We start from the raw sequence: 24,427 nt of genomic DNA on the forward strand, positions 1-24,427 counted from the left end.
AAAATCTGCTGCTGAATGGTTTTCCATTGAATAGTGTAAGTTGTGTCTTGCCAGAGTATAAGAGAGTTAAAATTTGCATCAACAGAATAAGATTCTGTAACTTTTTAAGTATCTATTTACAGCATTTGATTTAAATCTACCAACTAATGTTTGGTAGGCTGATCTTTTATACAGTTGTTTTTGTCATCTCCATTTGAACCCAAGTCACATTTTACAAGACATTTTAATTCAGAACATCTCCACAATCTGTTAACTTAAAACAAATCCGCAAAGCTATGTACATCTTCAAATAATGAAGTTTAACCCTCTTAATATGAACACTTGTCCCAAATTGACAGCTGCTCACACAGGCAAAAACCTAACCTAACGTTAAGGCTACCCATGGAAGGGTACATGTTATAGCCACTGTTTCTATTAACCCTAATTGTTGTCTGTTCATGTCTTGTTTTTATTTCTATCCAGATGTAAAAAAACAACTTGTCTGTTTTCAGAAAACATTAATTTTTAGTTTTAAGAAAAAAGTGTACTGACTATCTTTAAATAACTAAATTATACACTGGTCTAGTAAATGCATTCGAGTATTTAGTAAATGTGTGCCCCTGTACCTTTTAATTTTATGTTTCTCTCAGTAAACAATCTCAGTAAACAATGTCCAGACCTCCTGATTTAATGCATTTATCTTTAGTCAGCTTATTTCCATGGAAACATAAGATCAAAATGTAGAGCCATCCTCAGCTGCAGATTCTTAAATGGCATTAAACATTTATTTGCTTAAAGAAAACTATTTATTGTGGTCTCCCATTCACAAAAAGCTTGGCATTAGGTTAAGCCAGGGGCAATACCCTAGACACTCACGTATGCAAAAGTAAGAGAAAACATTTCAGTTTTAGATATATTACAATCAGTCCACTTTTACATATCATCCCACCCCCTCCCAAAAGCTCAAGATTAAACCCTATTGACTTAAACTTGTTTTTGTCCAGCCTTTCTTCTCATTTTGCATAGTAATATCTACATTTCTTAAAACTAAAAAAAAGACAAGAAAAAAGCACCTGCCTACTTCAGTATCTTTATCGCATTGATATTATATTATCGTATGATGAAAATAGCGAATGCTATATCATCGTACCGATAATATCTAAACAACAAATTATCGAACGGAACAGCAAATTTTTTCCCAGGAAAAAAATTTGCTGCTCCGTAAAAAAAAAAAAAAAAACCCCAAAAAAACAAACACAAATTTAAGTGGAGGTCTTCGCCACCCATACCCTCCGATGTGGGGGGTTGTGCCCTCCACACCACCCCTACTTAAATATACCAACTCGAGATCGCACCATAGTGGTGGAAATGGCAAAGTCCCGAAGACGCCCCACCGAATGTTTTCCCTGGGAAAAAATTTGATGTTCCGTGACTTCGCTATTTTGCCATTTCAACAGTATCGGATCAACTAAATAGCATTCACTATTTAGTCTATTTGATACTGTCACATCGACCCTCTTTATCACATACATCAATTACTAAAAATATGTTACTACATGACATGCAACTTACATCATAAAATGTTTTATGCAAATACTGTTAAGAACAAAAACAGTTTTCTTACAGTTACTTCCCCCTTCTCCCTACTTTTTTTCCTTTTAGTGTCCTTCCAAACATTAATGATATGAAGTATGTCATATGCCCTTCAGTCCACCAAAATAAACAAAGTCAAATAAAAATCCAATCTGTCTCAGCCACTTTTTCTGGTAAAGCCATATTTTACAAATGCATCTGATCCTTTATAGTGTCACATGTATTCACTAATGTCAGTGCTCCTTGTCTTCTTCCTGTTCATTACCGGTTTTCTTCCTGTTCATCTCCATCTCCCAACCCCAGAATCCAGTTCAAGTCCAACATACTCCTAAATCTTCTAGTCAGCTCATGTGATTTCTTCTGTCTCTTTTGCAACACGGGAAAAGGTTTCACTGGCAACGTATCTCAATGACCCTCATCATCACAAGAATGAGAAGAAGAGTCACCTTCTGTTTAATGGCTCGCCCCTTGTTGGACAAACTTTAGTAATTCCTCCTTAGCCTGCTTTGTATCAAAAAAATACTTTGATCCGCAAGGAAAATATTCAGAAGAAGTTGTATACATAAGCTTGAATCTCACACCTGCCTTTTGACATTTTCTAATTGCTGGGATTAATTTGCTTCTCTTCTGCCTGGTGTACAGTGACTAATCATATTCCACAAACATCCTACTGTCTCCAGTGTTTAATATTTTACCCTTCTGCCACAGTTGTGTCAGCATCAACTCTTTCTGCTGATATGATTGCATCTTTACTAATACAGGTCTTGGGTACTTGTTCATGGCAAAGTTTGGAGAATGCACACAATGTGCTCATTCAGTTGATAAATCCTGCTACAGAATACCAGTTGCTTATTTGTGCTGTCATAAAATAAATACAGTCTGTTCCTACCAGTTTCTCTGGTGGAGAAAAAAAATCTCTGTTTTTGTCTGTATGCTCTGTCCTCTAACTACCATTTTTTCAAACCGCTCCTTTTGAGTAATCTCATACTCAGCCAGCCTTTTCTTCATTTTATCCTCTGATTTTGTTCAGTTTTATCAACTCATCTGAATAGCTGTTTAAAGCTTTTTTTCCATTTTAACCAGCCTTATGATAATTCTGTTGGTATACTCCTTCAATGTTTAATTTATTTTAATCAGCTCTAAGCGCATCTATATCATATTATCGAATCCTCAATCCATTGAACATTTACAATGAAACCTGAATTTGTCAAATGATAATTACATTGAACTTTCTCCCACACTAAGTAACTAGTGGGCCATCTTTGAGAATTTGCCCTTTTCCCCACTGTAGTGCAATCTCAGAGTTGGTATATTTAGTTAGGAGGTTGGAGGGTGCAACCCCCCATTGGGGGCTGTTGTAGACATAGTCCCCCACCAAGGTAGGTTTTAAATCTTTCTGTTTTTGATGCAGTCATTAGGTTGGCCCACTGGTTAATTAACTTGGGAAAAAGTTTGATGGAACAATCTTCCACTGAATTCAGGTTTCAATTAAAATTGGTCGAAGAAGAGGTGTTTAATGGATTAAGGTTTCAATAATATGACAGACCCCTCTGAGCACAGTTGACTTTTTTTTCCTCTAAAGTGCTGGAAGCCATCTCTTGAACCAAAGCTGTAGCTTGAACTGCTTTTTGCTGAAAAGCTGCAGGATTCTTCCCATACACCATATTCTCTTCACTTTTTCTGGTTGATTTTCTTTCAGGTTTTTTAAATTTCTTCTTTGCTGGCATACAGGCAGTGTACTTACCAGCCAGTGATTGAATTTTACTCAGGCTTAAAATATCACTGGCTGTTATTTTTCAGTTTCTGTTTTTACACTGGGAGAACTGAGGTTAAGTTGTTGAAAAGCGGACAACCATCTTGAAACTTCTGTGGTCAGAATCTTCTTGATGTCATCCTCATTAACAATGCACCTGCTTACACTATTCCTATAGTATCCTCAACTCTGATAAATGTTGATGCTAATAATGTTCTTCTTTAGGGTATCTATGCTGACCACAATAATCACCACTGAATTCAAGGAATTTAAAAAGACAACTGCATTAAAAATATATGACAAGCTCTCAAAATTTAACTGTAGGATTTTCAGTTGCCCTACAGCCTTAACTGTAACTTACGCCAATGAATTTTACTCACACCTAACAAAGTTAGTTAAACAAAGTGAACCCAATCAGAACCAGATATATTTGTCTATATAAAAAGAAACCACCTTGCTTGAATGCTAGCATTAATAAGCTATATAATGGAAGAGAAAAACATAAATAAAGGCATTTAATAAAACAAAATCTTCCCATGCTACTCTATAAAATAATAAGCAAAAGTCTGAAAGTTTACATAAAAAAGATCAAAGTGGAGCACAAATTAATATTAGCATCCAAAGCCAAGGATGATCATAAATCCTTCTTTAACTACAGAGCAATTAAGTAATAGCACTTAAAGGTGCCCTGAACTGATTCATTATGGCATTAACCAATCAGACCCTAAATAAATTACTATAAATTTAGAGCCAATCTCACACTAGAACAGGCATTGAAACTCTACAAATTTCCTCCACCCAATATTAGTTTATTTTTCTGCAGTTTTTTTCTCCTATTGGTACCTGATCTTCCACCCAGTCAGGGTCAGTAGGCCCATTTGTGGGGGGAGGGTCAACCAGGAGGGGCCAAATTTAGGCAAGGCAGACAAAATGAGTGCTTTGGAGTTTTTCATCTCCATGTTTCCTGCACACACATAGCTGTCACAAGTAAAGACAGCATGGAATTGGCTATTTGCACTGAATGTCCCTCACTTCCACATGGACAATTGTCAGCAGTAACTCTGCCCTTCCATCTTCAAGCATAGGTGGTTTCCCCATTCCACACTGGAAAAATCACACTACCCTCTGTGCTCATGCAGTACTATTCAAGCACAGGGTGGTGTAATTTCTCCAGTTTGGAGAAATAACACTGGAGAAATTACACCATCCCCTGTTGTCACATAGTATTCCTTAAGCATGGGTGGTTTCCCAATTCCCCACTGGAAAAACTGTACCACTCTCCTGGGTACATCCCATGCCCAAAACCCAGGACCCATCACTACTCCCCTTCCCTGTTTTGCTTTTCCTATTCTGGAGTTAATAATTGAACCACCATCACCTTGGCACACTCAGGTCTCCAGACCTCTGTGCCATAGAGCTAGTTGCTACCCCAAGATTATAATGGAATATGTCCAAACTGCACTCTATCTGCAACTTAAAATAGCACATCTGTGGATCCTAATAATATACAAGGTTACTTAATCAACAGTACCAAACATACCATCTCTGAACCCACATTAAAATAGTTCAGCAAAAGTATAGCTGCATATTATATTCTGGAGGTATGGAATGTGGCTATTACACCCTGAATAAAGGGTTCCATCAGCCTAACAAGTCTAATTTAAAAAGCCACTGACTATGTTATATCTGAGTCCCTAAGCTCTAATATAAAAAAATCTTATTGATCTAGATCATCAACAATATGCATTTTTCAAAGGGAAATCACTTCTACTTGAAGATCATGTGCAAAGTATCAAAAACAAATGCAACATTTAAATTCAGTTTTCCTTTTTTGTGACAATCACTGCTGGGTAGTGGCAATTCTCATCCTATTTTTGGAATACGTTAACTTAACTGAAAATACAAAATATTGAATCATAAAATATTGAAAACTTAAAATACTGAAAACTTTTTTGATGCAGGGGAGGCTAGCCAAACTCCACCCCCTCAGCCCTAAGTATATATACCAACACTGGTGCTGCACAACAGTAGGGAATGGGTAGATTCCCATTATCAATATTTTGAATTTTCAACATTTTGTGATTATTTTGTGTTTTCGATCAAATTAATGCATTCCCCTATTTTCACATACAGTAATACGTTTATGTGAAAATAGGAGTCTACAGAAATGGTACCATCACAGCTGACTCTTCTCTGAATGTGTGGCTGTGATGGTCATCACATGCAATATATAAAAAAAAAAAAAAAAAAACTTGTGCATTTAAGATGATATTCCTATGTACACACCAATTTCCCCAAAGTACATTTTAATAAAATGAAAAACTAGCATGTCCTTTTTGTTTGAGTTAATGACACCAAAGTCTGCCTTACTGGATTCAGCACCTGACATAAATAGTAAGAAATTAAGAACACGAGTCGGCACTAATATTTCATTAATACAGCTGCATAGCTTCATGTACCCATCAGGCTGCTTTCATTATATATTATTTGTTTCTGCATATCCATTTTCTCAATTTTATTGGTTTGTTTGTTTTGCAAATGTTGTGCCTTTCAATGGCAAATATCAGTGCCCCTGATCTTGCATCATCAGGCACAGTGACATCAGCATGCAAGTAATATGTGGCAAGCTCACACAAATAAGGTTGCCACCTATCTATTTTTTCTGGACTATTCAGAAATCAAACTGACTGTGTAGTAGTCCAGAAAACACTGTACAAACTCTGGCATTCTGTTTTAAATAACAAACAGACTTTCTGAGTTTGTTAAATGCCCAATTACATTGTAATTTCATTTAAGAAAAGCATCACTAATCTGATGTGAGTGTGTCAGAAAGCAGGAACATGGGACATTCTTAGTCCTCTTGACATACAAGTGGCATCAAAAAAATGGGTGGAAATTGGGCGGAGTAATGGGAGGAGATAGGCAAGGATAAGGCAGGTGCATGGGGTGTGGCTTTATTCTGGATTTGCAAGGGGTGTGGCTTTGTTCTGGATTTGGCCTAAGTGAAAGGTGGCAACCCTACACACAAATGGCCAGTTTTCAGTCATATTTTAAAGTAGAAAAGAACTGAAAATATTTTACTGACTTCTAGAAGTACAGAAAATGGAAAATAAAATTTAAGATTGGAAGCATTGAGAGGTATGATATGCCATTGCACATGATCTTTTATTTAGTAAATTCCTTTGTGAAAGTACATGAAGTTGTAGATATCAGTCATGCAGTTCATACATATTACCTGGATGTAGCCAAGGACTCTGACACTATTTCCCATCCTGGAGTTGTAAATAAGCTTAAAGGCATAAATGTAGACCTTTATGTTGCAAGATGGATAGCAAGCATGATAACACATACAAACCATGTAGTTAAAGTAGCAGGTGCAACCTCAGTAAGGTTGTCAGCAACAAACCATTTTGCAGAGAAGGTATGTATGGTCAGTCCACCTTTTAATAATCAGTATTGGCATCACCTCCCTTTGTTGTGGTACAATAATACATAATGCTGCACAGAATTTATTGATGTACATATTCAGGCTGAGATTGAGAACACTGGTTATGTAACTTGGCAGAAGGCAACTTCTGTTAATTCTGTATAGCATGAGCATGAACAGCTTTACACAGGGCTTAACAAGTGATATCAAAGCAATAACTTCCACCACTCAGAAATGCTTTCCGTTATGATACTTAATATCTTTATCACAATGTACTCTGGTCAGATATGAATAAGCAATATGCAATGGCCAGCATGTATTAGTGACAACTTTATGGCATGCTGTCTGCAAGGTAATGCAAAATAGTAAAGCTTGACCTGTTAATGAGCTGCTTCTTGTGCCCAATGTACAGGGTTTGATTTCATCTACCTTCTTTCACCTACTGTGCGACTCTTGAGTAAGTCACATCACTATTTAATGCTGCTGATTTGTCTAGTTGACTTATCTAGTCAACAAATGCTTAGAAAATATTATACATGTCATAACATTGTTTAGTGCAGCAATATGATATAACATGAATTTAGAGGGCAGTCACACAAACACTGAAAAATATGTTTATTCTCATATTTCAACATTTTCTGTACTAATTGTCTGCATCACTCTAAGTGGCAGTCATTTTTTTTCTATTAATATACCTAATGCTATGCAAATATTGCAAGAAAATTATGCACAGGCTCACAGAAGGTCACCCTGATGTACAGAGTAAATAAGATACAGATGGGAAATGGGGAAATATTTAAACAGTGTTTTCTTCACAAGTGCAACACACAAGTAGATTAAAGAAAGGACATTTTTTATAGTAAAAAACACTGACATTTACATGTAAATGCCTTTTAACTTGCTAGTGTTCATAATAGTTCATGAAAAACTGGAGAAATGACAAAAAACAAGTAAAAATAAACCACACCGAGTCAAAAGTACACACTATGTAAAAGAGTCGATAACTCTGAACTTAAAACTGTGATCTGGATTTGGGGACTTCACCATTAGGAACATTCATAGCAAGAGGTTCTCCTGTTTGATTCTCAGCTGGAATGCCTTCTGTGTGGAGTCTGCATGTCCTCCCCGCAGTCGAGTGGCCTCCAAAAGACATGCGTGAATGGGCATGCCTTCGCTGAAGGTTGGGTGTCAGGCTGGCAACTCAGCACCATAAAAATCTGCCAATCATTAGCGGACCGGTGTTCTGCTGTGGCGACCCCTAACCGGGAAAATCCGAAAAGACAAAGAACAACAACAACCACCACAACCATTAGGAACATTATTTACAAAACCAAACTTAAATTCAGTTGTCAGTCTAAGTCAGTTGTCTATATGGCACAGTGTCAAAAGTGCCATGCCTTCTACATCGGCAAAACTGACCGTAGACTGAGAGAACGTGTCTACGAACACTTATATCATATGAGAAATCATAACACAGACAATGCTTTAGTTAGACACATACCTTCAAATCCAGATCACAGTTTTAAGTTCAGAGTTATCGACTCAGTAGTACAAGATGGTCATGGGGGACCGGATTCACTACTGTTGGAGCATCTTGAACTATGCTGGCAACTCCGTACCGGAGCTTGTTTTTTTACCAGGACTCAATAAGGTATACTCTTGTATCCTTAAGTTAAAATATTTGAAGAGATGAATTTGATCGCCCATACTCCTAGTTGAGTAGTTAGGGTCATATGTGGTAAACAATATACAAATACAACAATGTACATATATTAATATTAAACATCTATTATATTTATACCCATCGAAGCATGGTTATTATGTTACCCCATTAACTGTTGGCACAGATTTGCACTTGCATTTTACTAACAAAAAAAAAATGTGCACTTTATTCATTTGCTTTTACTGTATTTGTGTTTCTTGTTACTTTATTACATTATTTTGTTTTCCCTTTTTTTAAAAGTACTCAATTGTATTTATTCTGCTGCATTTATCACTGCTTGGTAGTAGCCTGATTGAATTGTAACTGTTATTCTAAGGCTTTTGGTTAAGCACTTGGGCTTCAGACCGGTTGTTTTACATTAAGAAGGTTTGTGGTCTGCACTGTTGTGGCATTACAGGTAGATTACATCCTTTTTAGTTGGGAATTGCTGATTGAAGGCCCAGTGTCTGCTATTCTAAAAGTGTATTGTTCTAGTTTAAGCACTTTGGCTTCAGGCCAGTTATTTTATGTTAAGAAGGTTTCTGGTCTGCACTCTTGTGGGAAGAGAGGCTAGATTCTGCCCTTCTGAGCTGGGAATTTCTGGTTAAAGGCTTATTGTGCCTGCTTATTTGAACTGCTTATTTCTGAAATTGATACACCTTGTTTGCTGTAGCATAGACTAGATTCAGACCTGCGGAATCTAGTTTTATTTGTATAACTTAAGCACTAATCCAGGCCATCTTTTTTCGGAGAAGGTTCCCCTGCACCCTAGTGGCAAGAGTGTGCAGTTAGAACTTGACTGATTGAAGACTGCTGTAATGAGGCTCAGTTTTTAGCTTTTATTGGTTAATTTGTTTGCTCGTTTCCCGCCTTTCTTAGCTAGTATAGTCCAGATCCCAGGCTTTGCTGGTTTCAGGACTTTATTTTCTGTGTTCAGAGCTATCCAGACCTTGCTGTGGTAGAGGGAAGTCCTACTGCTTACCAGTGGGAGTGGTGAGCATTGTACTGCCTATCTAATGCTAGAGGAGTGGTTTCCAGCTCTGAAATTGTAATTTCATTAGCCTTTTTGGGCTGATTTCTATCCCTTTCAACTTTCTGGCTTAAAAACGCATGTGTTTACACATTTTTTGCATTGTGCAGCACAGCGAGGCTACAGTTAAACTATTCCACATGCCAGAAAATCTGCTCTACAAATTTTCCCTTAGAACTAGCTGGTTTCTCAGTAGTAGCACTAAAATCTGAGCCGCTGTGACTAGCACTTGCTCTAGAACCTGCTGGAAAGCACTAGAAAGCCTTAAACTGATACAAGCACTCAACTCTCCTTGTTAATAAGGAGAAATTAATCATAGACACTAAACAGTCTATAATTGCAAAGTACCTTGCAAAGGTAAGGGAAAACAGCTCTTGTACTTTACAAAAAAAGCACCTAAACAGGCATGTCCAAGGGTCAGCTTCCAGTGATTTCTCCTGTCCACCTGGTTAATCTGGGCATACTGGGGCAATGCAGCAACTGTCTCATGTACACAGACAACCCTCTCCTCCTACCACCCAACACTACAACCTGTGAGAAATGCACTTACATAGCCAAACTGGAAGCAAAGCTCTCTCCAGCCAGGATTGTGCTAGACAGTCAAGAGAAGAAGGTTAACACCTGCATCACACCAAAAGCAACACATAGCCCTTCTAAACCCACACCATCAACACCCACACATAGCAACACTAAACCCACATATGCAGAAGCCCTTAACATTAACCTGCCCAAGCAACAAGGACCTCTGAAGCTGAAATACAAACAAACACCTGTCACAACCAAAGTGACACATAGCTCCCAACACCAGTGTGCTACTCAACAACAGCCCCTAAGGCAAGACAATGTACCCAACACTTTAGTCATAGGTGACTCTATAGTCAGGCACACTAATGTCCCACTCACCAGGCTGAACAAGGAGAAAATTACAGTCAGCTGCCTGTCGGGTGCCAGGATCCACCACATAATGCACGCACTCAAGTCACTCCACAAAAAGTACAAATATGACTCTGTCATTGCTCACATTGAAGTGTATGATTTGAGATGTATCTCTCTGGACTACATGAAAAGATACATGGAAGAGCTCTCGGATCATGTGGCCTAGGCAGGTATGACCCTAGCCCTGAGTAGCATCCTGCCTTCACCCACAATGATACCACAGACTAAGGACAAAATGATTGACTTCAACAATTGGCTAGGTTTCTGGTGTCATTCAATGGGGATCCAGTATCTGTCTGCCTGGGACGACATGATCGACAAACCATGATGCTTTGCCAGAGATGGTCTGCACCTGTCACCCCTGGGATTCAGGTTACTGGCTAAAGCTCTTGCCACCCCTATAGTGCCTTTTTTAGGCAAGGTTCAAATGACAAAACCACCAATGTAACAGATACAAGCATGCAAAATCTGAAGGTAATGCTACCCAATGCTAGAAGTCTAAATCTCAAAATGCATTCTCTTGAGGCACTTCTAAAAATGGAGAACATTGATATCTGTGCAGTAACTGAGACCTGGTTCAAGGCTCCAGACAGCACCCCTGAAACACTAGGCTACAACTCTTACCACACTTTTTGGCCACTAAACCAAGACTGAAACACTAAAGGTGGAGGAGTGTCCATATTAACCAGGGATATTCACACCTCCAGGCTAGTTGCCCAACACAATGCATCTGAAATTCTCCAAGTGCAACTAACACTAGGTAAGACTGCAGTCTAAATTGTAGCTTGCCACAGATCCTCCACCATGCCCCAAGATTCTCACTACACCTTTCTAAACATACTGGAAAATATTAAGATACAACCAAATACCCTAATACTGGGTGATTTTAACTAGCCTGCCATTAACTGGGAAAACTACTTGGGTACCAACACCTTTTCCCAACAGTTCTTGGAATTCATAAATTCCAACGCACTGGATCAACTAATATGTTGTCCCACCAGGGGCTCCAATATCCTACACCTGGTCATGGGAGACAGATGCTCCACACCAGTGGTCACCCCCTCATTGGTCAGATTTGACCATAAGCAAATCACCCTTGGCATCCACATCCCACCCCCATCCCCCCAGTATGGAAACCTCTGTAAAAAACTTCTCCAAAGCCAGCTACATGCTACTCAAGTCAGAGGTGACAAACTTCATGACACCCATTCAGATCGGAGCTGAAAGTTCAACTGCTGAATCCTACACTAAGGCACTGTACAAGCACATCCACTCGTGCATGAATCGTGCCATCCCAAATAGAACCAAGACGCTCGCCTCCAAAAAAAGGAAGCCAATCTGGTGGCCTCCTGCCATAAACAAACTATACAACAGAAGGAAGAAACTGTTGCCGAAAAGAGGAAAATCCCAGGATGCAAAAAACTCCCTTACCAGCCTCAGTAAGAAGCTGAGATCCCTCATAAAATCCTCCAAAGCTAGTTACAAAAATAAAATTGCCAAAGATTCCAAAGCCAACCACAAGGCATTCTATAGTTATTTCAAGAATCTAAATGGCAATGCTCAGATCTGCTCTGAGCTACAACAGAATGGCATTAAATATACTGATCTCAAGGATATTGACAATATCCTGGCAGATCAATTTAGTGCAAACTTCACCCTCCTCTCACCCCCTAAATGGCCCATCTCAATACCAAAAGATTGTCAGATTCCAGTAATCATGGCCACACAGGTAGAAACCGCACTCTCCAAAACTAAGAATACAGCATCCATGGGACAAGACGGCATCCTGGGCTGTATACTACATGAACTACAAAATGAACTGGCACCTCACCTAAGTGTCATGTTTAATCATAGCCTCACCTCAGTCTTTGTATGCACTGAGTGTCGCACAGCTACAGTTATCCCACTCCACAAGGGGGGTCCACCTTGGATCCTGGGAACTACCGTCTCATCAGTCTGACAAGCCTAATCTGCAAGGGCATGGAATGCATTATCATGGAACTTATAAACAAAGACATTGGCAACCTTCAAACACTGAACCCCACCCAGTTTGGGTTCGTGAAGGGCCGATCTTGTCTCCTGAACCTGATTGACTTCTTTGAATCAGTGTCCAGAGCTGTGGACTAGGGTAAGGCAGTCCACACAGCCTATCTGGACCTTGCCAAAGCCTTCGACACCATCCCCCACTCTGGACTCATAAAAGAACTTACTAAGCTGGGCATAAATCCTTATGTCACTTGATGATTATAATTACCACATTGATAAGTTTTGTTTACTGTATTTACTTGTACTGGAATCCTGATGAGTCTATTTGCTTTTCTTTCATTAGCATGATGATTACTGTATATAATCAATTTATTCATCCCGCAAATATTCAAAAGCAGAGTGTTTGACCCCATATGAGTGAGTTCTTCACTGGGTGTTATGTACATGGTCTGGATGTAATGTGACTTATAAAATAGAATTCCCCTACAGATTGGCTGCTTAGAACTGGAACTGCAGATATTGGTATACGTACATGAACCATGCACTAAATGCAGATCTACTACACATTGGCTGCAAGTAATAAAAGCTTAATATGCTTTAGTGCCAGTGATAATATTAGATTTCTTAAAAATGCAGTGTCATTAATTTGCCACAGTCATAAATGTCAAAGTCCATGCTGTTGAGGCATTTTAGCTTGAAACTTTGAGTGAGCTACCTTCACTGGTGGTATTGTAAATATGACTAATCCTGCAATTTTCACTTGTAAGAAGACTGCAAGAAATGTTACTGATACCATACAGACTTCTAATACAATAGTGCTCCTCCAGGCGTCTTCTGCAGTTAACCCCTACTGCTCCTCTAGGCGTCAAATATGGATTGTTCATATTTGCATTAATAATTCCAAAACCATGTTACTTACAAGGTACCAGGATATTTTGTCTTGAGCCATATGTGATGGCAAACACAACTCTATTGATATTTGACCTCTTTCAATGAGAGTTTTCTAGAACTCTAAGGTGATAACTTAGTTTTTAAAGGCTTAAGCCACGCCCACTAGGGGTTAAAGGTGCACACTCAAAAGAGCTGCTCTGGAGTGAATGAGTTATATTCAAGGCGTGGCGATGCAAAAGAACCCTGTGGCAAAAAACAAGGATGTTTTTACTTTAATTCCTGCTTAAATTGCTCACATGGTCTATGTATTTTTAATGGTTTCAATTCCTTGTTTTTGGGGGGACTCTTGTAATAATTATATTTTTTCTTTATCATTCCTTATTTACTACCCATTCAGGACTGAATAAATTCTCTTTTTTTTTTCAAAAACTTAACCTGAGTCCAGTGTACTTTCTCATTAGGATATGGACTGTGAAGCGGCTGGGTTGTGGGTAGATGGGTCTGAGCAGGTGATATCAGCTTGCCCTTCCTGGAGAGGCACTGCTAGGCCCACAGCATTAGCAATGCTTGCTGGTGAAGACTATCCACATGAGAAAGAAGGACCTCACTCCTTTCCATGCTGTCTAGATTAGAAGGGATATTCATGAGGTGAACATCAGACCTTTAAGCTCTCTATGTTCTTCCAAGTAAACCATTGTTTTATGAAACAGAGTCCTGGAATAACCTCAATTTCAGAGGATTACAGCTTTTTCAATCCTAGCTCCTTTCCAAAACCACCTTTACTAAATAACCATTATCTTGAAGAAACCATTTGAAATGTACTCAAAATCTGTAATCACTGAGTATTTCACACAGGGCTTGCTTCCTCACTGTGTATTCACTCAGATGACTAACATAGGTCTGATGATGATTGCAGAGCAGTTCTTGCAAGGTGATCCTTTAGTTTTATTTCAGTGAGGCTACTTTCATTGACCAAGTCAGATAACTCTTTCTCCTGCCTTGTTAACTAAGACTTAAGTCCTTTAGTTTCTACTGTGATCCTGCAAAGAGTTAGCATAATTGTTTTCATTAATGATGTCATAAAAGGGTCTCAACCAGCCACCTGGACCTCATTAATTAGAATTTCCCTGCTATTCAGAAAAGAGAAGGCATGAGCTGCATTTATGATTACTCTTGTGGCCTGGTTTGTGGCTAAAAAGTATCTCTGGACCAAGCTCCCTCTTTAGCGAATCTTAAAATTAAATGAAACACCTATTTGGATAATGTACAGGCCATAGTTTGCTTCTCCGGGACACGCATTTATTCAAGTGCATTTTTATGAAAGCATTACAGTTTTCAACAACTAGACAGAAAAAAATATGTTTCATTACTTTCTCACCTGGATAACAGAAATCTTCTCTTCTTGCATGTTTTGGCATCCTCTAAGAACTCTTACCTTTGATTCTAGTGTGACTGTAGCAGACATCAACTTATCCTAAATGTAAAAAATGGTATTAATTCAGCAAATATTCAAAATAATATATTTTAGTAACACAAAATAGGGCATATGATGCTATGGTAATAGGGGAAATAAAATGATGAAGCCTGCAATAAAGAAATGAAACACAAAAGAAACATCACACAAACCCAGGTGAATAAAAATTACAGTGTAATGACAAGAAACCTTATAAGAGTACACATTATTACAGTAAAATAAAAAAAAAGGACTTTTGAAACTAATGCTTCAGACTTTTGCTAATTAACAAATCATATAGCACATAATATAAAGGGAACTAAAGTCACATGACATACATCACCAAATCAAATTAATTTGAAACCATTTTACTTTCTTAAAATTATTTTCCTCAAACTAAGTTTCAAATAATATGAATAATTTAAACCAGGAATACCTCTGCTTACTGGCTAGGCTTGTAATAGTCTGTAGACTTGTAGTCTAGTATGACCTTATCAAGCAGATGCTCTTGGCCCAATGGATCCAAGACACTCAGGAGAACCATGCTCCAGCAGTTTGTAAGTATCCCAGATATATCTGTACCAAATACTAGACTGAGTGTGACATAGACAGGTATGCATAATGTTTGTTTTATCCCCATACAGCTACAGTGGAGAGGGCTAGCAATGCTGATGCCCAAGCAGACAGATTGACAAGGCTGCACCGATAGGCTGGTGAGTACAGATCTACCTTGCAGTATATAGTGAAATAAATAAGAAGGAGTAAATTGTTTACTGTGTTCTGTATCTAATGATTAAAAAAACATTTGACAGACTAATAGTCATCTACAGCATATGCAGTAGTAAAGCAGTGTGTCTTATATGTACAATAAAAACCTAAACCACCAACTGTTGTGTTTATTCTGGTCCAAAGTGGGAGAAAACATTCCTCAGCAGCAGTATAAAACTTTCTTGGGTGTCTTAATTGCTTCAGTGACCCAAAACATGGGTCAGAGTTAGACTGGGGGGGGGGGTTAGTCAGCTTTGGTAGCACTGAAGGATAACAAAAAGCCCTGGGAGTAGTTAACAGCTAGCTGTAAAGAGACAAAAATGAGCAAAAAAAAAAAAAAAAAAAAAATCAGATGCTGTTGTGAGTTGCACAAGGCACTTTTAGTCTGATTCCCATTTCTCATATGAAATTTTGTTCATATAGTTTGGAACTGAAAACTACACATTAACTAGTGTGATGTAGTAAAAAAGGAAATGGAAGTACTGTTAATAAAACAATAGTCCTGAACATAAAGTACCAGTATGACAATATGTACCTTTCTTAATCCTAAATACCTTTCCCAGAGAAATTTCAAATACAGGTAATTAAGTGCCATAGAAAACAAGGAAAATATGAAGAAGCATGGAGAACACTAAGAATATGTCTATAGGAAGATTAACTTCAGGTATAACATACTCAAAGAAAGTTCAGCAATATGCAGATACTGCCGTATCTGAGACACTTGTTTATACACTTAATGAAAAACAATTATTTTCTAAAAAAATGTTTATTTATTAACAGAAAAAGAAATACAAATCTAGAAATAACACTGTATAGCTACTGCAACATGAAGGTACAAACATATATACAATCTTAATCTCACCACTGCAAATCTCAGCATATGCAGGACAATTCTAAAGGTAAGACAATGTATACCTTACAAGAACAGAAAATGCAGCAATCCATGCATCCTTTCTCAACAATAATTTGAATAAAGTAGTCTGTTATTAAAATTTATTTCAGGAACCTAAGAGCAAGATGATATAAAGCATGAAACATACTTTAAGTCAAATAAAATAATTTGCCCTAATAAAAGAAAATAAATACATAAATAATTTATTAGATTTGATCTATAAAAAAGACAGTATAAGAATTAGAAACATGTTTATTTCATGTTAAGTACTAACTTAAACAATTGTAAATAGAGATAATGATTGCTTTCCTGATGGATTAAAAACAACTTTTTATGGCTGCACTAAATAAAGTCAACAGAGGCAGCATACTTTCTAAGTTAAGAGTTTCACAATTTTAAGTAGATTTGTAGTCTTTATTAATAAAACAGTGTACTAATTTATGATTGCTTACAGAAGAGAAATAAGAATGTTATTATACCCTAATAGCATAATTAAGCTAAGCAAGGTGGAAAGGAGATTAATAAACAATCCCCGGGATTCAATAAACTCCATCCAGGAATAGCACTATGCCTGCACGGAGTGAACCATGTCCATTTCCCCTTAACTTTAACAGTAGCACAACTTGCATATTCATGAAGGCATGCTGCCACTAAGGCTAAACGGACACAAACATTACGGAGTGCAGGGGGTGTGTTTTGTGTTTAAGTAGTGCATTCACATCTAACACTTCCCCTGCACTTTTTAAAAGCATTTCAGTGTCTGTAGACACTGAAATTAAATAAAATTAGTAAAACAGTGTTCACAGACACTGAAACAGATATGTGAGCAAGAAATTAATGCAGGGTGTGTGTGACAGGTTCTGTCACACACCCCCTGCATTGCCAAAGTCCCATATGGCACCTTGCAAGTGCTTTCATTGCCGTGGACATTGAAAGCATCCATCACACACCCCCTGCATTGTCAAAGTGCCGCACAGCTGTACAGGTTTCTGCAGAATGCCCAGATGCCCGCCCTACATACCTCTCAACCACCTAGAGCAAAAAGCTGTACAAAGCCATAAATAATGGGGGGACAAAGGTCCAAAAATAGGGACACATTTTAAATATTGCACTTACAATTGGAAAGTTGATAGAATAAAATTTGCATTAGCACAGATTTCTTGAAGGGTATGAAGTCTGAAACCCAAATGTCTGCCATTGTCAAAGTGCCATATGGCCATACCCCTCAACTATACGTGTTTCCACAAAATGCCCAGATGCCTGCCTCACATTCCTCTCAACCTCTTAGAGCAAGAAAGCTGTACAAAGCCATAAATAATGGGGGGGACAAAGGCCCAAAAATAGGGACACTTTTTAAATGTTGCACTTACAAACTTGGAAAGCTGATTGAATACAAGGTTTGCATTAGCACAGATTTCCTGAAGGGTATGAAGTCTGAAACCCAAATGCCTTGTCAGTATGTTCTGACTTACACCCAGAGTGATTTGTCAATGATTTGCTAGAAAACCACTGTCACACTTCCTAAGTTTGTAAGAGCAATAATTAAAATCTGTCTCTATGTGTTCCTTTACAATTTCCCTTACTGTGGCTGACAAGGAGTACAGATGCATGTAAATAATTTAGGTTTATTAATTATTTTTTGTTTGTTTTACCATTCTGATATATGTTTACGCATAGCTGAGTAGGTGTGCATGTTACGGCCCTCTGCACAGCATTGCTTAAACATCCCATAGGAGACATAAAAATAAACAGATAAAATCCTAACACTAGGACAGCATAGTGGTTAGAGTCTTGACTTTGCATGCAGGTGTTCACGGTTCGAGTACCAAAACAGGCACTTTGTTTTTAAATGGGAACTCAGTGTGAAAATTATTTTTATTTTAAATGATGTAGTAACTGATATTTGTCAACCAGGGTAGTGTAGCTGGTCTAAAATGTAAGTGTGAGTGCATATAATATGTGAAATCATCCATGTATACACAAGTGTCCCATACAGTATAGTCACACCCCATGGTAGTATAATGAAAGCCCACAGAGGGAAGTTATGTAACGTAAATCATATACACTGACTAATATGTCAGTAATGATTAATTAAGTCATTATTCTGATATTATTTTAAATGAAAAGTGAGGAATGGTTAACAGTGCTCATCTATGCTTAGCTGGTGTAAGCATTACTTAAATGTACATACTAAGCAGCATTCAGTTCAAATAACTGGATTTGTGCACTATTAAGCAGTGTTCAGTAATTACTCCTTTAGGTACTGTTCAACTCAGCTTAGCGGATATGTGCTCTGCTTAGCTGAGCTTAGCATTTTCAAAATGGTCCAATGACAGCAAACGGTGGGAATATAGCTTTATTTAAATGGTGCAGGTGGGAATACAGCCAGAATCTGTTATAGCTTGCTCTGAGTAGGAATTATGTCAGGTGTTGATGAGGGCTTGCGCTTTCGGGCACAGCGCTGGGGCATTTAGGAGTCTAGAGTCATGGCTGGGCTCCTTGTAGCAAATTGTGACAACCATGCACTGGCCCAGCAATCAAGGAGCCTCAATCCTCACCATTAACACCAGTGAGGGGCGTCCATATAGGGAAAGGATAATAAATACACACACAGTAAAATACAATTTCCTGTAAGAGCACACAGAGATCACAGTCAGTCTGTGGCTGGTTTCTTCCTCTCTCTCCAGGTCCCCAATAAGACTCCCCCTGACACAGCTATAGGGTACAGATCTCAGCCTAGTGGGCAAGCTAAAACCTCCAGCACCCTCTTTGTCCAACAGTGCTTCATGTCCCTGCCCAAGTAGCTGACACACACACACACACACACACACACACACACACACACACACACACACACACACACACACTGAGATAAGAGTTATTTACAACCACACAGACATTCCTGGGGAAGGCTGGCACAGGTTCTCCAGCTATGCCCCTTTTCTGCCCAGTCTAAAAGGTAGTACCAGCTGCCACCACCCACTAATAACAGCTACTCAAAGGCCCTTCTGAAAGTGTGTCTAGTTATTATTGTGCAATATTATTATCCAAATGGTAAGTGTGACTGAACAGTCAAGGCTTATTAGAGTGACTTGGTACAGTATCACTATATACATGCAGTGTACTCTAGAGCTCAAATTAACAGTACACAAAACAGTCACAGTTGAAATGTTTAAAAATGTTTAAGAAGTAATAAAAACACAAGACAATACTTCTTACTACACAGTGCTAGTCAAGAGTTCAGAGGTCACAGAGAAAAACTTAAAATAATATCGTAGAGAAGTTCTGACATCACAGAAAAACAAACTAGTATAATCTTCCTATTCCCTAGCTATAGCTAAGAGAAAATACAGTTCTAAAATCCTACTTACATCTAGACAAAGGAAGTGCTGAGTTGGATGTTCCCAAGACAAATGTTCAGAGCTCTCAGATTCTCTCTTTAAATTGATAACACAGAGCTGCTTCACATGACATCATTCTTCACACTCCTCTGGAGTTCCCAGGCTAACAGAAACTACATTTATAATCTTTACACCTAGTCAGAAACCAGAGCAATAAAGGACATTTACACACACAAATTCTAGCCATTAACTCTGGTCTCAAAACAATAGGCAGAATTCCTTCATCCAGACATATCAGCTCTGGAATTTTGACATCAAAGACAGTCATGAAATTCTTGGCTTAGCTTTCTTACAGCAGAGTGCACTGTTGATAAATTTTTTTGCAGTTCAATATCTAATACAGTCTTTTCACATTTAAGAGAACAAGCCTGTGGCTTACATTAATATTTACAAATGACAGAATTATCTACAAAATTCAATCTGGCTAGGCTAGCAGCCTTCACCTATCTTCACACAAACCATGATGACTGCTGCAGGACCAGTACCAGGTCTCACAGTATAAAGCAGAGGCACAGGACCATCTGGCATGCAATCTCACCAGTGCCATTGGCATCCCCCGAACTGGTGAGCAGGTACGGCATCCCTATGCTGACCTAAAGTGGAGGAAGTGGGTGCTCTTGGCCCAATTGATCCAAGACACTCAGGAGAACCATGCTCCAGCAGTTTGTAGGTATCCCAGATATATCTGTACCAAAAACTAGACTGAGTGTGTCATAGACAGGTATGCATAATGTTTGTTTTATCCCTATACAGCTGCAGTGGAGAGGGCTAGCAATGCTGAGGCCCATGCGGACAGATTGACAAGGCTGCACCGACAGGCTGGTGAGTACTGATCTACCTTGCAGTATATAGTGAAATAAATAAGAAGGAGCAAATTGTTTACTGTGTTCTGTATCTAATGATTAAAAAACATTTGACAGACTAATAGTCATCTACAGCATATGCAGTAGTAAAGCACTGCGTCTTATATGTACAATAAAAACCTAAACCACCAACTGTTGTGTTTATTCTGGTATGTTGTTGTAGAAATAGAATGTATGCAGGTTTTGCACAGAAAATATGGCTTTGACAGCATGAATTAATAGAGGTTGTTCTGAGAATCAGCTAGTATGCAAAACAGTAGATTATGGAGCTGCAAATCAAGATATGCATGAAATATGACATATGTTATGCAGTAAGATACTAACCCTGAATACTAATGTTAAATGTATTATAGTGTGTCCCCTACTGCAGTGCCTTGTGTTAACCTTTGCTTTCCAGACTGTGTAATTTCAAAGGATATCTACACAGTACACTATTTGTCATGCATGAATCTCAGGATTGCAAGGTCAGACTGTCTAAACCACAGAGTACTAGGTGGAAAACAGTCAAACAAGAGACAACAGTTTCCTAGTAGCTCAGTGTCATGAGAAACAGTCTTGTAGTTCATTTTAGCACACCTAGACATGGTTCGAATCCAGGGAGTGGTACTGAGATATGTGCATATACACACTCAAGAAATCTTGAAAAACTGTAGAAACAGTCAAATAGTGGTAACAGATATTTTCTCCACAGGTCTTACAGGTAATGAAATGTTTGTAGTAGCCGTTTGAAAGCTATAACAATACACCATGTACAACTGTCCAACTGTCCAACCCTATGCCAACAAATGACAGCAGGATAGGTATATACACCATGCCCTCTTCCCGATACATGTCTCTGAAGTGTCACGCTGTCATGGCTAGTGGTCACTGCTGCCAATCACCTTGGATGCAGACAGGAATCTAGGTGAACTACGCTAGTAGCAGACTCACAAGATCATTGCAGGGTACTCCTTCTTTGTCAAATATTTAACTCTGACATGTAAAGGTAGAAGGATGTAGACCAAATAATCCGATAGTTACTTCCACAGAATACTTTATTAAGCACAAAAAACAAAATCAAACGTGAAATCCATCAAGCGCTTTCGCCTGAAACACTGTCAGGCTTTTTCAAGATATTCACAACAAGAAAATACCCTGCTTTAAATAATCCCTTCAATAAGCAAAATAACAACTTGCTAAAATCAATTAAAACAATCAAATCTAATTGAGTAACTAATTCAAATTAATTTACATACACATTATTTATGTACAATTTATAACTACATTTACTAGTATACGTACATCAACATATATACTTACGTAGTTTATAGGTTACCTACAACTTATTTGCACATTTTTAGATATATTTATATATATTTTATTACATATTTATATACATGTTTCATCAGACTTCACAATTTACAAAATCAATTTTAAGTTCTTAAGGTAATGAAAACATGTTATGCATTTTAATAGCTATATGTTTAACAGTGCATATATTAACATTATTTTCAGTGTTCATTATACTATATTTATTTAATATTTCTCCATTTTCTATTTCTACTTCTATTTCTATTTATATTTCTATTTTTATTTGTATTTACATGTACATTTATAAAGAATTTAAGAAACATCTTTACTAAAAGTTTATGTAAAGAAATGTATCGCTAAATATTTTAAAAGTACAATGCACATTAACGATTTGGTTTCCTTAGGTCTTTCAGCAGGCATGGTTATATAACCACAATTAAATGTGTTTAAATGTGTTTAATTAGTTACTCAATTAGATCTGATTGTTTTAATTGATTTTAGCAAGTTGTTATTTTGCTTATTGAAGGGATTATTTAAAGCAGGGTATTTTCTTGTTGTGAATATCTTGAAAAAGCCTGACAGTGTTTCAGGCGAAAGCGCTTGATGGATTTCACGTTTGATTTTGTTTTTTGTGCTTAATAAAGTATTCTGTGGAAGTAACTATCGGATTATTTGGTCTACATCCTTCTACCTTTGCTATTTTGTGGACTTTTGGGACTTAGTTCGTGTTTTTAACTCTGACATGTACAAACCCCCTCCAGTAAAGTAGCCACAGTTCACCCAGTCTGCATCATACCATTACAGGTTGACAGTCTAACAGGTATGTATGTGCCACAGAAGCTATGGGCTATAGGTAGATGTAAAGTGAGGGCAGACCCGCAGAGTATTGACCAGTACTGTTGTGAAAAATAGAAGCCAGTACAGTTGTTAATGGTATTTTTATTCTCTTCCCCCACCCGTCATCTGCATCAATAATTACTATTCATATATTACGGGTATGTTGTTCTCATAACCTATTGTTGGTACATGTGTTCTATTATTGCTCATATATTTAATTGGTTGCATATTAACATACCTTGTTCAAATACCATTATTGGTGGCCTGTTGCCATCAATGTAACTTGCATGTTTTTAAAATGCTTACTGTTGTTCCATTTATGCATGTGTTCTGTTTGCCATGCAACTGTTTCAAATCTGTTGGTTTGGGTTAATGGGAACACCCAAGCATGCTGTTATAACTAATTTTGAAGCATGTTGTCCATGACTAACCAATATATCTTGGAAAACCACAACAACTTAACACATTTGGGAAGGCATAACCCAGCAGATCTGCCTGTCCCACCCCATCTGTCCATAGCACGAGGGCCCAGCACATCTGGGACCCAACCCGGAACATCCTCCTCTGCTGGTCCTGCACCACCTTTGGGTGGAACCACCTCAGGGAAGGGGCCCATCCCGCTGGGCATGAACACAGAGAAGAGCCCATCACCCACGGTATGTTCTGGGGTATAGTGCACAGCATCTTCCACTCCATGTTGGGTGGGCAGCTGCACCAGATGAAGGGCTACCTGGTGTACCTCAAGGGGCAGGCTGCCCCTCTTGTCCAGCCCCCAGCATAGCCACCTTTGGGGCCATGAAGGTGCAGTTGTGACTGCCCATGGGTGGGGACTTCAGTCCCAGTGTATCCATTTGGGGGCTCATGGGCATCTGATTTCCAACCACCCTCCCCGTCCAAGGTTTTTACCCCCCTCATGTGTCATATACCACTCCTGTCTGCTGTCAGGTGTGTTTTGTCTGTCTAAAAATGCTACCGATCCTACCCAACCAACCTACATCCTCAAACATACCTACAGCCCTTCCCCAACATCCCACTCTCACCTAAAAAAAAAAAAAGCATCTGTCCACAAAAAATCATTGCTCCATACATAGCTCTACATTTTACTCCCATGTACAGTGAAATTAATCAATCTAACCACAAATTATTCTACAAATGTCTGTCGCCAACACCCCTCACTGTGAGGTGTGAGGCTGTAAATCCCATATTCTACACAATATTCACAGGTGTTGCTGCAGATGAAATGTAGAGTTATGGTCCTTTCCTACACCCATCCTGCACATCCGTAGCTGGTTTTCTTAATGTTTTACCCCCCTGCTTGACCCAATTTATCCACTTTCCTATCACCCTTTTTTCTCTTCTTTAATTAAAATTAGCGTTGGTGTAAGCGGGAGTAGGCAGTGCTAAGTAAAGCTAAGGGGACTTAACCATCTGTTAGCATGGCTTAATTTCATGCAAAACCACACAAAATCACTTACAACTGCTTAAAAGTTCTTTAATCACTGTTTCCATCAGGCCTTGTTCTGCCCAGCAACAAAATATTCAGCCCTGCCAAGTCTCGAACCCAGGACACTGTGCACTAAATCACAGCAATGTACTACTACACCATCTGAGCTGTGAGGGTTTATA

At 38.4% G+C, this 24,427-nt stretch overlaps 2 protein-coding genes across 2 annotated transcripts in view; both read right to left on the reverse strand.

The window, feature by feature from the left end:
- LOC122813696 (nuclear factor 7, brain-like) overlaps positions 1-14,767 on the reverse strand; it is a 29,817-nt gene extending 15,050 nt beyond the window's left edge. Inside the window, exon 1 of the mRNA XM_044086150.1 lies at positions 14,676-14,767. Within this exon, the coding sequence (XP_043942085.1) occupies positions 14,676-14,762 (87 nt within the window). The 5' untranslated portion in view covers positions 14,763-14,767. The remainder of the gene's footprint in view (positions 1-14,675) is intronic.
- The window catches only part of LOC122814319 (zinc-binding protein A33-like), a 221,170-nt gene that overhangs the window by 38,783 nt on the left and 157,960 nt on the right, over positions 1-24,427 (reverse strand). Inside the window, exon 3 of the mRNA XM_044086905.1 lies at positions 14,676-14,771. Coding sequence (XP_043942840.1) covers positions 14,676-14,771 — 96 coding nt within the window. The remainder of the gene's footprint in view (positions 1-14,675; positions 14,772-24,427) is intronic.

Source organism: Protopterus annectens, chromosome 10.part0 (assembly GCF_019279795.1).
Source record: "Protopterus annectens isolate FY-2018-M chromosome 10.part0, PAN1.0, whole genome shotgun sequence".
Lineage (NCBI taxonomy): Eukaryota > Metazoa > Chordata > Ceratodontiformes > Protopteridae > Protopterus > Protopterus annectens.